This window comes from Mus caroli, unplaced genomic scaffold (assembly GCF_978045245.1).
Source record: "Mus caroli unplaced genomic scaffold, Mus_caroli_1 scaffold_10, whole genome shotgun sequence".
Classification (NCBI taxonomy): domain Eukaryota; kingdom Metazoa; phylum Chordata; class Mammalia; order Rodentia; family Muridae; genus Mus; species Mus caroli.
Window position 1 is genome coordinate 12,842,333 of NW_028227265.1, and position 18,471 is coordinate 12,860,803.

At 46.8% G+C, this 18,471-nt stretch overlaps 1 protein-coding gene across 1 annotated transcript in view; it reads left to right on the forward strand.

The window, feature by feature from the left end:
- Nucleotides 1–18,471, forward strand: part of Cdyl2 (chromodomain Y like 2) — a 170,343-nt gene that overhangs the window by 134,799 nt on the left and 17,073 nt on the right. The window contains exons 3-4 of the mRNA XM_021170904.3: nucleotides 9,149–9,366; nucleotides 14,896–15,068. Of these exons, the coding sequence (XP_021026563.1) occupies nucleotides 9,149–9,366; nucleotides 14,896–15,068 (391 nt within the window). The remainder of the gene's footprint in view (nucleotides 1–9,148; nucleotides 9,367–14,895; nucleotides 15,069–18,471) is intronic.

Below are 18,471 nucleotides of genomic sequence, written 5' to 3' on the forward strand. Positions count from 1 at the left end.
AACATGTGTGCATACACACACACATGCACACACATGTGTACACACACACACACAAAGACAATATCATATGCCTGTCCATCCATCCATCCATCCATCCATCCATCCATTCATCATCCATCCACCCTGTTGCTTGTGTATGTGTGGTTTCAAGAATGACCACTCTACATTGAACTACCAACAAGAGGGCTCATTCTCCCGGAAGTCAGTAGTTGCCTGTAGTTCTTTGTCTAAGGGTTGAAACTATCGTGCTGAAATGTCCATCGATTACCATTATTCTACTCTTCTTCATGCAGTCATTTTTAGGAGAGACTGTTTTATAAAGCAAGCTTGCTTGTATTCATGCTCTTTCTTACATTTCTGCCCTATCTTCTGAGATGCTCCCTGAGCCAAAGATGGTAGGCACTGTGTGTATATATAGCTACTGGACCCGGGCTCCCTACCACCCATTGATATCTCTGTTAGGTCATTGTGCTTTCCTGTGATGGTCTCCATTTGCTGTAACGAGAGGCTTCTTTGAGGGGGTGGTGGCTATGCTTACCTGTGGGTATAAGCATAAGATTTAAAACAGTGACTCTCAAACCAGGTTGTGACCCCTTTGGGGGTTGAATGACCTTTTCATGGGGGAGGTCACCTAAGACCATCAGAAAACACAGGTATTTACATTATAATTTATAATAGTAGTAGAATTACAGTTATGAAGCAACGAAAGTAATGTTATGGCTGGGGGTCACCACAACATGAAGAACTGAAGTAAAGAATCCTAGCATTAGGAAGGCTGAGAACCACTGATTTAGAATGTAGTGAGGAACTATGCTGGTCTGGCAAAGTGCTCGGAGAAGATCCTTCTCTAAGTTCCACAGCAGAGTATTCTGTCTACATGTAGGTATGTGCACATGAGTGCAGTGCCTATGGAGGCCAGCAGAGGGTGCCAGATCCCATAGAACTGGAGTTACAAGCAGTGGCTGGCCACAATGTAGGTGACTGGCAACTTGGTCCTCTGCCAGAGCAGCCAGTGCTCTTAGCCACTGAGCCGCCTCTCCAGCCCTGACAGGTTAGAGCATTTACATTAAATATCTGGAATTTTACATGGCCGGTGTGTGTGCTCTGCCTTTATCTATTCACATTCATTCACACCTGTGTCAACTCATGGGTGGTTCTTATTTTTCATAACTCTGCACTATCTGTTGCTCATATTGTAATTTTGGTTATGGGGGGGTTCCATCTGGTTCCTGTATCCTCTAGACAAACCCAATCACTGTTGGGAGCTGGTTTCATTTGAGCACTTTGTCCCATTCTGACCTTGTAGGCTCATCCTGGGCGATTCTTGGTATAGTGCTGGAGTCAGAGTTCTTGGGACTCCAGGAGTGCTGCTTGCTTCCTACCATTGATTAGGGTGCCATTGATTCCTGCCTCCCTCAGTCACAGTGAAAGAAATATGCATGTATACTAACCTGTGTGTGCACACATGTGCACAGACCCTTCTGTAGGCAGTGTCCATATTTACCTGGGATGTTTTGAAATCTGAGCTATCACCTTGGGCGACTTAGACCCTCTGCCTTGCCAGTCTGTAAGTTCCCTGCCCCTCTCACCTGCTGCCCCATTGCCAGTTCTGGTTGTGCGTGCACAGCAGTAGAATTGCTGGGCCTTCCCTGGATGGGAACCAGCTGTTTTCAAAGGGTGTATGCAACCTGTGTGTTCTTGTTTCAGTTTTCAAGTTCTTCACCTTTCTAAGGCTCCCGGGGTCTCCGCCTTCAGCAAGGTGACTTCTTCTATATTTAATATCTTTAGATTCCCTTTGAAATTCTGCATTTCATCCTGGGATCCCAGGACCTCTTAGTGAGACTCTAATTTTTGCATATTTAAACTTCTCTGTACTGTGAAGTTCTTTGGGTTTGGACAAGTGCTTAATGTCATCCAGCCTCCCTTGTACCATACAGAATCAGACTAAATGCCACCTCTGCTTCATTTTTTTTGTCACCTTCCTCCTGTTCAGATCCGCTGGATACCACTGATCTACTCACTGTCCTCATCGCTTCCCCTTCTCTGGGATGTCATTTAACCGGAATCATATAATATACGAGTGGCTCAGTCGCTTCTTTTGCTAAGTAACGTGTTTAAAACTCACTCTTGTGGCTTAGTAACCATGCTGGTGAGTTTCACCCGTGAACTTGACTCAACCTAGAATTACTATCAATTAAGGAACTGTCTGGATCAGACTGGCCCATCTATGTTGGGGTCTAGATCAGGCTGGCCCATCTATGTTGGGGTCTAGATCAGGCTGGCCCATCTATGTTGGGGTCTAGATCAGGCTGGCCCATCTATGTTGGGGTCTAGATCAGGCTGGCCCATCTATGTTGGGGTTGTCTTGATTATTAACTGTTAGAGGAAGACCAGGCCCACCGTGGGCACTACCGTCCCCTGGCTTTGGACCTTGGAATGTGTGAGAGTAGAAAGACAAGCAAACAAGGAGCCTTGCATTCATTCTCGGGCTGCTCTTGACTGTGGACATGGTACTTTAAGTTCCTGCCCTGACTTCCCATAATTACGGACTGTAACCCGGGGCTGTAAGCCAAAGAAACCCTTTCTTCTCCAAGGTGCTTCCGTTCAGGGTTATTTGTCACAGGGACAGAGATAAAATAAGAACAGCTGCTAATTTGTTTTTACCACTGAGTAATATTCCATTCTGTGGGTGTATCGTTTCATTTATCCATTCGCCCACAAAAGAATAACATGGTTGCTTCCATGGGTGTTTGGGGAAAAATAACATGGTTGCTTCCATGGGTGTTTGGGGAAAAAGCCACAGCTTTGCTCTTTTCATATTGTTGTGTAGCTGTAAGATTTCCAGATCGACTTGGCTTATAAATACCCGGAAATGGTGAATCTTCCTCCGCTTTGTTTTGCTTTTTTTTTTAAGGTGATGAGGAGTTGCTCTCCAGATTCCTCTCCTTATTGAGGAGCCATTGGCAGGTGCTTGCTGCTGTGGGAGGGAGCATCCCTCTCCCCTCTCTTCCCCTCCCCTCCCTCCTCTTGCTTCCTCTCCTCTCCTCTTCTTTCCCTTCCCCCCTCTTCCCCTCTACTCCTCTATTTCCCCCTCCCCTTCCCTTTCCTCTCTCCTCCTCTCCTCTCCTTTTCCCTTCCCTTCCCTCCCCTCTCTCCTCTCCTTTCTCCTCCTCTCCTCTCCCCTCTTCTCCTGCCTCTCTCCTTCTCTTTTTCCTCCTCCTTCCTCGCCTTCATCTGTATCATAATGAGGTTTTAATAGAAGAAACTTGATGAAGAGAACTTATATAAGAGCTTTTTCTACTCAACTAAAGCTGCTCAACAAAACCCATGAAAACAAACTAACAAAACATGGCCATTTTGACAAAATCATTCTCTAGATATATGAGTATTCAACAAGTCCAACTTGGGGCGTCGGGAGACATGAAAGACGGTTAGGATTCAGTTCACTCCTGGCAGATGTCTGTAGAGGATCCAGCACTTATCCTGGTAGAAATGGGAGGAGGGGCTTCTGGAGTTCTGGAGACTGTCTCCTTCTTCCTTCTTCCTTCTTCCTTCCCTCTTCCCTCTTCCCTCTTCCCTCTTCCCTCTTCCCTCTTCCCTCTTCTCCCTTCTCCCTCCTCCCTCCTTCCTTCCTTCCTTCTTCCTCCTTCCTCCTCCTTCCTTCTTCCTCCTTCCTTCTTCCTTCCTCCTCCCCTCCTCCTCCTTCTCTTCCTTCCTTCTTCTCCTCCTCTTCCTCCTCCTCCTTTTTTTCTTCTTCTTTTCTTTTTCTTTTTTTTCTTCTTCTTTTCTCCTCCTCCTCCTCCTTCTCTTCTTCTTCTTCTTCCTCCTCCTCTCCCCGCTCCTCCTCCTCCTCCTTCTTCTTCTTTTCTTTTTTTAAAGCCATTATAGAAAATACAGAAGTTTCTCCTTTGCCTCTTCTCAATTTGTCTTCAGAGCAGGACGGAACCTTGACATTGTTGTGGGTAGAGTATTAGGGTCTTCTGCAGTGTCTCTCCCATGACAGTTCTTGCATGATCTTATTATTCCTTATTTGAATGCATTCAGGACATAGCATATTATCTTCTATTCTGGGACATGATGGGAAAACCCAGGATGGTAACAGACAGAATGAAGTCATTGTCTGGGGAAAACTAGGACCCAGGTCTGGTCCCTGTGAAACTTCAAGCCTGTCTTGTCTGCAGAAGTCCATCTGCCCTGGATCACCCACCAACTTACCGTAGAAGTTTGTAACAAAAAGTCCTCCCCAGAAACAGGAAGAGGACAGCAATTTACAGCCCCGGGCTGAAGGGCTCTTGTGGTAATTCTTCCCCAACCGGCAACCACAGATGCCTGCACTGAAGTTACAACTTCAGTGTTAGTCTTCTCTCTCGTACACCTGTTGCCGCTTTCTCAAGGCCTTGGTTCCTTGCTCACTTCCTTTGGTCTCCTGGAACCCAGCTGCAGGCTGCAGCCTGACCTCATGTGATGCGCTCTGAATGGCATATATTTACCAAGGGTTACACATGTCTTTGGAGTCCCTCATACACCCCTGTTTTCTTGCCGTCCACACTCAAGTTAAATTGTTGACACCAGCCCCACAGAGTACTCCAGACACCTTTTTTAACATGAGGCAGGCTAGCCGGCAGGGAAGAGTTGGCACCTTATGAATGGGTTTTCGAGAAGATTTGATTAGCTCACAGGCGGCAGAATGTGAACTACGTGTCTATTGCATCCTGTTGAAGTGTTTGAATCCAGTAGGTGTTCTGTGGCAGGCTCCCCTATAATTGGGACTAGCGTTAAGATCACATTTCCTTCGTTGTATTCCCTGGTAAGGTCATTCTCAGGGTAGTGACTAGAGTCTGCCATTTTTAAGGATCACTCGGGGGACCACACAAAGGCTACAGAGATGGGATGTCTGCAGATCATTGGAACTTCCTTCTCTTTTGAGGGTGCAGCCGTTGCTAGGTTTCCCATGGTCTAGTGGGTGGTCCCACACCCATGTCTATCCCGTCAGTAGTGAGGAGATCCACTGGGATTTAAAAACCACATGGAAGACAGGCATCGGTGGTGCACACCTTTAATCCCAGCACCTGGGAGGCAGAGGCAGGCAGATCTTTGTGAGGTCAAGGGGCAGCCTGGTCTACAGAGCGAGTTCCAGGACAACCAGGGCTATACAGAGAGACATGTGAAAAACAAACCAAACAAAAACATAGTCACATGGAAGGGAGGGAGGAAGGACAGAGGGACGAAAGGACAGAAGGCAGGTAGGAAAAAGGTAATATAGTGGCACTGTTCTGAAACTGGAACATAGGTGAGTATTTGGAGGGAAGGGAATGAGGGTGGGGTCTATCAAAACAAAGTAAAATTTAAAAGGTAGAGAAGTCGGGAGAATGTTGCAGGGTGTAGGGGGAGACAGGGATAAGACAGGGAATAGATGTGACTGTATTTCATTGCAGATACATAGGACATTCTCAAGGAAAAAGAAAAGATGTTTAAGAAAAACTGAAGAGATCTGTTTAGAGGAGAAAGAAAAGACAAGCCTGAAACGCCCACCACAGTGCTGTGCAGCAGGGAGCACATTGGGCTGTGCGCTTTCTGCCCTCACCAGTCTCTCTGTCTCCCTGCTTTTCTGTACAGTAATGGATCCACCCTGTGTGTGTCCTGGGGTCTCCTGGATTTCCCTCCCTGGGTGACAGAGGATGGTTTGGCTCTTTAGATCCCCTGCCCACTCTTTTTTTTTTTTTTTTTTCCGAGACAGGGTTTCTCTGTGTAGCCCTGGCTGTCCTGGAACTCACTCTGTAGACCAGGCTGGCCTCGAACTCAGAAATCCGCCTGCTGGGATTAAGAGGCGTGCGCCACCATGCCCGGCTTCCCCTGCCCACTCTTAAATGAGGTTGTTTGTTTTCTTACTGTTGTTCCGTGTATTTTGGATACAGAATCTCTCATTCATATATATATATATATATATATATATATATATATATATATTTGGCAAGCTGTTTTCATGCAGAGTGTGTCTCAAGTCTCTCAATGGTGCTCTCTGGGGAAGAGTGTTTCTAATTTTTATAATGTTCGGTTTGCCCATTTTTTTCTATATCACGGAATTTGATTTCCTGATGCTGAATATAGAAATTTATTATCAAGCTCAGGGTCCCTAGAGCTTTTAGACATTTGCCCATTTTGCATTTAGGTCTGTCATCCATTCTGAGATAAATTGTGTGCATGTGTGTGTGTTTATGTGTATGTGTATATGTTGTGTGTGATGTGTGTGTATATGATGGGTATGTATAGTGTGTGTAGTGCCTGTGCGTGTATATTTGTGTGTATGTTGTGTGTGTGTGTATGTTGTGTGTGGTGGGGGTGTATGTGGTATGTGTGTCTGTATGGTGTGTGTATGGTGTATGTGTGGGGTATGTTTGTGTGTGTGTGTATGTGGTATGTGTAGAGTGTATGCCTGTCTGTGTGGGTATGTGTGTGATGGGGGTGTATGGTATGTGTGTATGGTGTATGTGTGACTTTTGCTTGTCTATGTGGTGTGTTTGTGTGTGTGTGTGTGTAAAGGGTCCTAGATTATTTTTCTTTCTGTTATGAACACCACGATCAGAAGGAACTTAGAGAAAGGGAGGTTTATATTTCATCCTAGAGATTGCAGACCAGCCGTGAGGGACGTCACAGCGGAAAAGTGAAGCAGAGACCCTGGAGGATCACCACTGACTGGCTTACTTACTTAGCTTTCCTAAATAGCCAGGGTGGCACCGTCCACAGAGAACTGGGAATCCTACATCAATTATCAATCAGGGAAATGTCATTTAGACTTGGCCACAGGCCAATCTGTTCTGGGCAATTCTTCCATTGAGATTCCCTCTTCACAGGTAACTATCACTGTATATCAAGTTTTTTTTTTTCCTTTTCTACAAATAGATACCTGTTGGTTTCAGTAGCTCATGCTAGGAAAGGCTGTCCTAGTCCCTGCTGAACTATCCCAATACTGTATCTGTGCGCATTTGTTTGTGCGCATTTATGTGTTCTCTGTTATGACCCATTGGTTTAAATTTCTATACTGGGTCACTGCGGCACTATGGTGTGGCAAGTGCCACCTCTCTCCTTATCTGGAAGCCTTGTTTGGTTTTGGCTGTTCTGCATTCTTTACCCCTCCCAAAGAAAGTTTAGAAGAGTTTGACACTATATACAAAATGGCTTACTGGGGTTTTGCCTGGGAGTACCTTGAACTCAGGGATCAGTTCATAAGAGTCGACACCTTACGAATGTCCAGGGGTCTGTCTCATGAGCCCGGTGTTCTTCTTGTATTAGTTACTTTTTATCCCCGTGATAAAAATTCCATGACCCAGACCAACTTATCAAAAAGAGAGTTTATTTTGGCCTCAGGTTCCAGAGAGAGGAATTGGTAAAGAAGAAGGCACAGGAGCAGACAGCTGCCTGATCACATTTCATTGTGACAGGAGGCTGAGATAGCCTACTCAAAATGCTGTAAGATTATAAACTGTCAAAGCCCACCTTTTGTGGTGTACTTCAAGGCCCCCATCTCCTAAAGGTTCCACCTACCCAAACAGCGCCACCATCTGGGGACCAGGTGTGTAAACACACAAGCCTGTGGAGGATCCTTCTCATTGAAGCCGTGATACCTCTCCATTTAATTAGAACTACTTAGGTGTCTTCATCAGAGTTTTACAGTTTTCTGTATACAGAGCCCATTTCGTATTTGGGTGCCACTGTTTTTTAAATATCAAATTCCATTTGTTCATTACTGGTACATTGGATGGTAACAGACAGGTGTATTATCCTCTGCCTTGCAACCTTGATGAATCTGCTCGCTGATTCCTGAAATGATTGATTTCTTTGGCCTTCAGTTTGTTTGTTTGTTCACTGGTGCTTTCTATATAAATAACCTTGCCGTCAGTAAATAGTCCTTTCTTCTTTATCTCTCTTCCCTCTCAGTGTCTATAATTTTTATCACCTTTTCTTAGGTCTTCTAGGATCAAGTCGAATAGGAAAAAGATGGTCCTTTACTGACTTTGGGCGTTAAAAGGAAGACATGCAGTTTTTCCCAGTTAGGGCGATGTAAGTGGTAGATGCCCACATGTCAGTGGTCCCACATCAAAGGGAATATGCAGCTCCCCTGTGGGCTTTGTCAGATGCCTTTTATGTGTTGATGGATCTGAATTTCCGTCTTTAGACTCCCTGCGTGTCTGACTACATCCAACCAATGTTTAAATATTGAACGAGCTCCACGCCTCTGTCCGGGGGCATCAGTACTGTTAGAACTGACTAGCTAGTATTTCATCAAAGCCTTTATTTGTTTATTGACACAGACAGGGTCTCACTCTCTGTACTGACTGGCCTGGAACTCATGATGTGCTTCAGGCTGGTCTTGAACTCACAGAGATCTGCCGATCTATGCCTCCCAAGTGCTGGGATTAAAGGCACGTGCCGCCCCGCCTGACCCTTGTTAAAGACCTGTGTATCCTCATTGATGAAGTGTGACTAGATCTGTAAACTGATATAAACCCTTTTCTCCCCAAGTTGCTTTGGTCATGGGGTTTAATAAAAGCAATAGAAAACAAACAAAACCCATGTCTTTTTAGAGAAATTATTCTCTGGTCATTTATGAATACTAATATATAAGATTAAGAGAAATGAATCATTTGGGAGAGGAGAGGTGGAAACAGGAGGACCCTGCCTTTGGATCCTTCCCATCAGAAGTTAAGCATTGGACACTCAAAGCACCATTTCGAGCTTTCATGTTGAATGGGATATTGTTGGTGTATTGTGCCCAGCACATGTTAGTACTGCTTTTAATGAGGATTCTTTGTCAGTCACCTGTGTCCACCCATGGACAAGACTGCTCCCCAGGGGTCAGTTAGTTCTTCATGGTTAAGAATCCTGGCATTGGCAGAATGCTCACTGACAGGTATGGTCCATAATACTATCAGGTCCCCACAATGAGTCATAGGCTAAAATGTCCCCCAGATTATTTTCTAAATTTGAAAATGGGTCACTTATGTCCTGGACTTGTGATCCTCCCGGAGCAGAGCATGGGGGCCCCTGGGCATTCTGGGATTTTCCGCTGGAAATCCAGGCTCTCTCTAGTTGACTTACATGGTAGTATAGCGCAGGCCAGTTTCTCACTTAGGTTATCTGATTCCCAAAGGCTCTGCTCTGACCAATGGAGGCCTGAACCTGCACAGCCCTGTGAAGAGGAAGCTGGAGACGGAGAAGGACTATGTCTTTGACAAAAGGCTCAGGTACAGCGTCCGCCAGAATGAAAGCAACTGTCGGTTTCGTGACATCGTGGTGAGGAAGGAAGAGGGATTCACACACATTCTTCTGTCCAGCCAGACTTCGGATAACAATGCACTGACTCCTGAGGTAAAGAGCTTTGGGGGAGATAGTTGATTTCAGGCCTCCTCTTCCTCCTGCCCTTGTCTTGTCCTGTGCTTGCTTGTCCATAATATCAACAGAAGCATGGGGAGTTAGCAACATGCCTGGGTGTGGGCACACTCTAGAGCAGCATTTGTAACCTTCCTAATCTTACAACCCTTTAATACAGTTCATGTTGTGTTGACCCCCAACCATAAAATTATTTTCATTGCTACTTTATAACTGCCATTTTGTCACAGTTATGAACTGTGATGTAAATATCTGTTTTTCCTATAGTCTTAGGGGACCCCTGTGAAAGGGTCATTTGACACCCCCCTCTATCATGACCCTCAGGTTGAAATCCATCGCTCTAGAGGGCCTGTTCATTCAGGCTGGCATTGATTGGATGGGATGGTATCCCTGGTACATCTGGCACCCTCAGGAATAACCATGAAGTGGTGGTGGTATGTGTGTGTGTGGGGGGGGGCAGGATACCATATCCTTGAACTTGTGACCACCTGTCTTATGTGATTTACATAAATAATGGCTTTTATGGAATTGCGGGTGTGAAGGCCCAGAATGACTGACAGATTGTGAGGGAAGAGCTGACAGGTGTCTTTGGGGCTTACAGGCTCGTGGTTACTAGTACCCCTCTGCTGTGGGCTGTCCTGATGCTGTTTTTATTCTGACGTTAATTCTGCTTCCTCAAGGGGGGTTGCCCCCAAAGAGGGGCAACATAACGCAGTTGATCTCATGTGAACCTTCTCTCCATTTTAATGATCAATAAAGGCTAGAGCCTGTGATCGGGCAGTGGGGGGGGGGGGGAAGGTGGGACTGGAGGTTTGAGAGTGGGGACAGGTAGAGAGACAGAAGAGTACTGAAGAAGAGGGAGGAGCAAGCCACAATGGATCAGAACCATGTGGCCAGGAGAAACTGCAAGTAGCAAGAGGTCTTATATCTGGGGTTTTAGTTATTATAGCATTAGGTCTGCCCAATCTAGACATATAGCTTGTAATTATAATAATTAGATTGTGTGTTTTTTTTATATGAGTTCTTGGGGTTGGAAATTCCAGCAATACCCCTCCTCTATGCATTGAGTTGGGGGGGTGGGGTCTTCATCTCCTTTGGCAGAAGTACCCAAGGCTTCTCTGTAAGATCTGGAGTGTGGGCTCCCTGGTAGGCGGCTCCTCATGCACACATACACCTGGAACCCGAGTTACTTTAGGCTCACTGTGACATATGCACACGAGACCCATTCTTCTTTCATTTTTTTCCACCTTGCTACCTTTAAAAAGCTTTTTTAAAAAGGCACATCATTTTCCTTCCATAAACCGAATCAAGGCGATACTTCTCAGTTTACTCTGTGTCTTTGTGTGGTAATGGGTGCCCACTCATCCCAGGAGACAGACTGTGCTTCACCGATCTGTGGTATCCAGGGTACTGCCTACCGAGCTGAGGGCTTGGTTTATGATGGCCTGCATCCCCGATCTGCATCAGTCAGTTACAAGAATGAGTTATGGGTCTGATGATTTCCGCAAGACGGCAGGCACTTTGGGTAGAGCAGTCCTAAAGGAAGACCCCCACAGAATCTAAGAGGTAGGGTTGAAGGAGGAATGTAGATTTGGGAGTCTAGCAACCTAGATTCCAATCCAGGTCCCACTGTTACCAGGGGAAATTACTCTGCCTGGTTATACCTCCTGTTTACAGAAATGGTACTTCATCTTCTTTGTAAGATTAGAGACAGCACGAGCAGGAATGTCTGGTACCTAAGGGTGGCCTATGGGCTCTCTCTGTGACTAGGATAAGCCAAGGGTGTTCAGTGTCACCAAAGTGGGCTCAAGGCCCACCTTGCTTGCTAGTGAATCAGCTAGAAGGGACTCTTTCCTGATGACAGTTGGATCTCTTCTCCTAGCTGTACATGTGTCATTGGGTGGATTGATCATACAAGTGAAAAATCCATTCATGACTAGATGCATTGACTCAGTTCTGAGATCAGAATGTGTGCTGTAGTATTTTTCTTGTCAGGAATATGGCACAGGAGTGGGAACAAGCCCCTCTGAAATGAGCCAGCAAACAAGGCTCCACAATTAAAAGCTTGCCCACTTCCCTTTGAGGAGAGGGGCCAAGTGCCAGCCTCCATCTTCAGATTCCTTCAGTGCCCATGGCTGCAGCCAGCATACCCACCAGAATCCACAGTGTTTGAGGTGCCCTTTCTGTTGCTCTGACAAACTAATTGAGCCACAAGCAATTTAATGAGAGAAGAGGGTGTATTTCATCTTACACTTCCAGGTCAGTCACAAAAAGAAATCAGGGCTGGAAGTTCCTGTGGCAGGAGCCTGGAAATCTGAAACCCTCGAGGAATGTGGCTCTCTGGCTTTCTCTCTGCTTCATGTTCAGCTAGCTTTCTTATACAACCCAGGGCCACTCACCTTAGGAATGGTGCCGCTCAGAGTGGGCTGTGCCCTCCCACGCCACTCTAATTCCCCTACCAGACATGCTTACAGCTAATTTAGACAGTTCTTCAATTGAGGGTTCTCTTGTCACGTGTCTTTGTGCTGGGTCAAGTTGACATCTAAAGGTAACGGGGACACATAGGAACAGGACACAGCCCTTTTGTCAGATCAGGCCATTTAGATTTTCCTCAAAGCCCACCCCCTTCATTTTCTCTGCTGTGCACTTGCCTCTCAGACTGGACTTCTTCTAGATTTGCCTATATGGCTTTCTTTCCGAATGCATTTTTCTTCTGCCTGAAGTCCACGCCTTTGTAAGTATCTTTTTTCTAGAGTCTTAGGTGTGAGAAACATCTCATACTAAAAACATCCAATATTTGCCCTTGCTTCTGAATAGTCAGTTAGATTTGGGAAGAATTTGTTCCATACATATTTTTCTCAGTACATCGAGCACCGCCTTCCTCCCATGCTTGCTCGTTGTCTTTAGAGCCATCCTCTGGTCAAAGGTCTACCTTCAAGATAAGCTTTCTTTGCCTCCAGATATTTGAAGTTTTATCTTTGCTTTATCTGGGCTTTCTGTGCAGTTCAGAATTCAGATCAGTATCAAACATGCATAGACCCTTTCCCAGCAGGACGTTCCTGTCCTAATTCTGGAAGCTAAGACGATATTAAGTCCCATGCTCAGGCACTACGGTTTCTGAAGGACTGGAGGTTGCTCATCAGCTAACTTGAAGGTGATGAGATCGGTTTTGGAAGGGAAGGTCTCTGTGGTCTCGGTGTCACCCCGGGGTCCTTAGGGCAGAGAGGAAGACAGAAAATCAGTGTCAGAGAGAGGCGGAGTGAACAGTGAGTAGACTCTCTGGTCTTCGCTGGTTTGGAAGATGAAGAGTGGAGGCAGGAGCTAGGGAAAATGCAGGCAGTGTGTTCTCCCGTATGGCCTCCAGGTTGGGATGCAGTCCACCAACATCTATCTGTTCTTAGCCATGGCGCTGCATGTTCTCTCTGACAGCTGAAGGCAGCTCCTGCAGCATCCACTTTCAACTCCATGATTTACACTTACTGCTACCCCTCTCTCACTTGTGTTTTCTGTCTGTTTCTCCATTCTGGGCTCAGGGAGACTGCTTCAGATTTTCCAGTTTGCTTATTTTCCCTCTATCTCGGTTTATTCTGATGTTAATCTAGCCAGAGATTCCTGACTTTGCTGCCCATGGGATTCGCTCTCTTCCCTCAAATCTTTTTGTTTCATTCTCTGTTAGTCACCATTGTCTGCCTACCCCCTTCCCCTGGTTTGGCCATTTTCAATGTATTTTAAAATGTTATAGACTTTTAGACCAATATTAACTTAAAGTCGTCATGTCCTTCCCATTTGTGTGCCAGTTCATATTTCTCAAATGCGTTGTCATTTCCCTGTGAGCCCATGCCCACTGGGGATTCTGTCCCTGTGCAGTTCTCCTGTGGCTTGAGTTTCGGTTTCTCTCGAAAGCACTTCTGTATTCATTTTTATGAAAGGCCTCAGGGATATCTCTAGCTCATATCCAATTCCCACATCAGTCAATTAATTAAGTCTTAAAGGACTTTACTTTTTATTTCACATACACACATACACACACAAACACACACACATCTGGGTATGCTTTTGTGCACAACTGCAGTCTCCTCAGACGCCCTGCTCCTAGACCTGGGGTTAGCAGCTTTGAGCCTCCCAACACAGCTGCCAAGAACCCAACTTGAGACCTTTGCAAGAGCAGCATGTGCTCTTGACTACAGTAGAGATAGCTATCTCCATAGCCCTTTCTTCTTTTTTTTTTAAACTTGACTGTCTCTCAACCCTGTGGTATTACAACTTTGTGTTGGGGTTTTAAGTTCTTGTGGGAGATTTTACCTACAGAAAAAGTTCAGGCAGCTTGTTCTGTGATGCAGAGGAAGGAAGGGCCATACCAGTTAGTATTCGATTCCAATGTAAGTTTCCTGTCTAGGAAGCCTGCATTTTGCATCCTGGCCACACCGCTGCAGGTCATCCTAAATGCCCAGGCTCTTAGGAGATGTTATGTAGGTGGCATGGACAGTGCTCCAGATGGGGCTATGATTGAAGTGAGCCAGAGTGTGGAGGGCCACAGGTGTGGGTTCATCCTGTGCCAGCCTTTGAAGTCCTGCCTTCCCGGCGTGTGGGGCATGTGAGAGGCAGGGCACCAGCTGCTGCTTCTGTGATGACTTTGGTAGCCTGGGAGAGGTGGCTCTGCTCTCTTCTTCACACTGCCTCACTGCTCCACAGCCAAACAGGAGGTTCGGTTATCCAGAGCCAAGATGCTTTGACAGGCAGCTCCACCTTCAGCTGACGCTTCTAAGTGTGAGGTTACAGCCAGAAGCTGAGAGAGTCACTGAGTTGCTGTGGGCCACTTTTGAATGTCTATCACTGAGGCACTGTGACAGTCTTAAGAATACAGCAGGGACTAAGAAGATAGCTTTCTGATTATTGTTCAAACCATGGTCTAGCTGGGGCAAACAATTGAAATTCCCCTGTGGTAGCATGACGAGGAGAGAAAGATATTCACAATCTGAACTTCACTATTCCCCTGAGGAATGAGAGCTTTCAGGTGGCCTGTCATTTATTGCTCACCTGGAGAGAATTCTAGTCCGGCAGATCCTGAATCTTGTGGATAATACACAGCAGACTGTGAACTTGGTCATGTCTACATGCTAAAGCATGCTTACCATGGGCCACCTATGACCCCTGCAAGGGTCTAGGGAGATAAAACAAGAGAAAATTTTAACTGAGACAACTAGAGGCTTATATAGCTCACCAAAGCCGTGCAGAGGACCACTTTCCCATGCTTTTTAAGGGGTTCAACCAGCAAATAACCTAAAGTTGGTTAACAGAAGTTCATAGAGACAGATCAAGTTCACACCAGGCTCCCAGGTCTGGACCAGTAACCCCAGGACTTCCACATTGATCCTTCTGCTTACACTGAGGGTGGTGCGGGAAGGCTTTGGTTCAGTAAAGTTTCTTTCCCCGGGGATGGACGTGTGCTTCCATTCAGGGGAAGTCTCTCAGACATTCAAAGCTCTGCGAACTCACCTCTGCCTGCAGATCATGAAGGAAGTCCGGCGAGCCCTGTGCAACGCGGCCACAGATGACAGCAAGCTACTGCTGCTCAGTGCCGTGGGCAGTGTGTTCTGCAGTGGACTAGACTATTCCTACCTGATCGGCCGGCTGTCCAGCGACCGGAGAAAGGAGAGCACTCGGATCGCGGAAGCTATCAGGTGAGTCCGGCCTCTCTCTGAATGAACGCTTTGGGGAGCCTGCCAACGGTGACCAAATTTAGCAGTAAAAGTACAGGCTGCCCAGCTGTAAACGTACTTCAAACAATGTGCGATTTTATTTTTAGTGTGAGTATATCCTCGGCACCATTTAGGACACCAGGACATACTTACATTTTAAAATTACTGTTGATTTATCTGAAGTTTGACTCTTTGTGATGTCAGGGATGAAACCCAGGGTCTTGTACATGGCTGGACAAATAAATGTTCTACCGTTCAGCTCCATTTCCATCTCTGAACCGTGGACACGAGCTGGCCAGCATTTGTCTGTGGCCCCGATGGCAGGCTTTGCTCTTCATAGGCTGCATTTCATGCCCACCTCCCCTTTTTGTTTTGTTTTGTTTGTAAAAAAAAGACATACCTATATTTCCCATTAAGGCCTGCATTGGCAATGCCTGTGATACTTTCTGATTCCACCTTCTGCATGGTAATATGGTCTTTGATCATGTAGCCATTTCTGTGTCCTGGACCTGATGTGACTCAATTACTAGGGAGAGGGTGAAGTTACTATACATCTATGGCATTGGTAGACAGGGCGAGACAGTGGAGAGTGCCCCTTTCAAAGTCTGTGAGTCAAATGTGTGGGGTCTTAAACACAGGATAATGTATTTGTCTATTTGTTGTTTCATTTTCATGTGTGTAGGTATGTGCAGGTGTATATGTGTGGGTACATGTGTGCATGCACCGTGGTCAGAGGTCAACCTCAGATGTTCTTTCTCAGGCGCTGCCGCTGTCTCTCACTGGCCTGGTACTTGCCCAGCAGGCTAAGCTGACTGGCCAGTGAGTCCCAGCCCCACCTGTCACCACCTCCCCAGCTCTGGGATTACAAGCAAGCATCCGCCAAAAAAGCTCTGCCTTTTTTTTTTTTTTAAACACATGGGTTGTGAGGATCAAACACAGGTCCCCATGCTTGTAAAGCTAGCACTTTTTTTTTTAAACCCACTGAGCTGTTTCCCTAGCCCCTCCCACTTATTCATAACAAAAGCAAATGAATGAATGCATGCATGCATGCATTAACTCTCCAGCCAGGTCATTTAGCTGCTTGAGAATGGCCACTCATGAGCCTCTCTCTGGGAGAGACTTACTTGCCGTTGTGCCTTCTTCAAGGGAACAGAGAGGAGACACAGCTGAGTCACAGCCCGTGGTCTCAAGACCAGGGATGCTTACTCCACGTGGGGTCTCGGAGCCTCAGGCTGCCGACTGCTCAGGGTCTCGCAGTCCTGTGGATGGTTCCCAGCAGAGGCTGACTCCCGTGCGGTCACTCAGGGAATCAAGAGGATGCGGTGGATAGCGCGAGGATGTTCCTTTGTGTGAATTCCAGGCTGGACTTTGCGTGAAGTGTTGCTCAGGAATGCCTGCGTGTTTCCCCATGCAGCATCCTCCTCCTCAGGAGAGAACTAAGAAGCCTGGACCCCTTCCTGCGGGGAGAGGGGGGTGTTGACGTCACTTCCTGTTTTCAGGGCGCAGCCAGCTCCTGCTTGTGAACCCCGGCAGTTTCTGCTTTGTTTGAGTCCGCTGAATCTTCTCTGTGCTGGCTTTGCATGAGTTGAAGGAGCAGCAAAGGCACTAGACTGATTCCGTCTTTATCGACGGGGCTACCAGAGCATACCCCAGGGACCGAAGAACCCACCGTGACCCTAGAAAGCCCAGCCCACAGTCTGCACCTGGTTACTGATCCCACTGCAGGTGCTTGTGGTATCGCCAGCCCAGGCAAACATTTAAGATCCAGCCCAGGGTTCTCCTTCATGCCGGAAGAGCTAACTAGCACTTGGACCTCTTGTCCCCAGAGAGATAGGAAACACTTCTATTCGATCCACGAAGCTGACTTAATTCTTAATGGAATGGAGAATGGACCTGAGAATCCGAGGCTGGAGTAGCCTCTAAGTGGGAGGTGATGGTATGTGGCTGGGAGTGACACAGGAAAAGGCGTGACATGTGAAATAGGAAAGGGGATGTGACAGAGACTCAAGTAAAGCAGCTGCCAGCCATGGAGCACCCAAGAAGGCTGGCACCATCAGCAGGTAAGGGGGAGCTCTGGAAAGCTCCTGCCTCAATACTCAGAGTAGACCAGGACCTGGACTATGGACTTCTTGTCTCCAAGTGCACTACAGAATAAACTTAATGTTGTTTTGAGCCACAGTTTGTAGTCACTGTCTTAGAAGCCTTAAGTTCTCAAGGAAGGCTTTAGCACTCAGAATGCCCCCAACCTTCTGGGCTCATCCCATCCTTCACTAGAGCATACACGGGCATGCACACATACACCACAAACTCGAGTTATTACCTTTAAGTGTGGGACTGCCGTTCTGCCAGCCACAACTGTGGAGTAGGCTTTTAGAGATCTTTCTGAGGCTTCAGATGGCAGTTGCCATGTGTGGCCTGGTGCTCATAGACCCTGGACAGCCTGGCATAGCTCTAGCTGTCCTGACTCTGGCTAAAGGAAATGAGTGCCAGGGTCACAAGGGAAATAACAATTGCTTCAGGCCAGCCGGGCGTGGTGGCGCACGCCTGTAATCCCAGCACTCGGGAGGCAGAGGCGGGTGGATTTCTGAGTTCGAGGCCTGCCTGGTCTACAAAGTGAGTTCCAGGACAGCCAGGGCTATACAGAGAAACCCTGTCTCAAAAAACCAAAAAAAAAAAAAAAAAAAAAATTGCTTCAGATGACACAGAGACGTCCCCGGTGGTAGCATTTTGCTTGAATTTTCTCTGGGATAGAAGAATGGACCACAGACTACCATGAATCAGATGAGAGCTGCCTACAGAAACAGAGGCCTGGTCATAGAAGCCTGACCCATTATTCCTCATATGCTGGGCACTTGCTACTCTTGTTGAATTCTCATTTATCAACCTGAGTACCCAGCATTGGCCTTCCTATTGTATAGAGGGAGAAAAACGAATCTCTAGAGGCCAGGCAGCTTGTCTAAGATCTGGCTGTTAGTGAGGGACAGAGCTGAGATTTGACTTTAACTGTCAGACTCCTTTTGATGTTCCACACCACTTTTCAAGCGTCCCATCTGCCTGGTCAGGCTACAGGCACGGGGCTTGGGCTGAGCAGAGGGAGCTATCTGCAAAAGACCAGAGTCAGTCTCACGGTCCTGGATGCTGGGGGAAATACAGAGCAGTCCTCTGAGCCCAGCCCAGCCCTGCCACTGAAGCAGGATCAGATATCTGAGCCTCAGGTCTGTAATGCAATATCCTGTTGGCTGTTTGGCTTGTGCATCCTCAGGGGCCTTGTGATAGAGATCTCACACCTGAGGTAAGAGAAAAAGGATGGGGGGGGGGGGGGACTTCCACACATCACATTTACATCAGAACGGTGAAACTGGAGCAGCTGGTGCTAGAAGGCCAG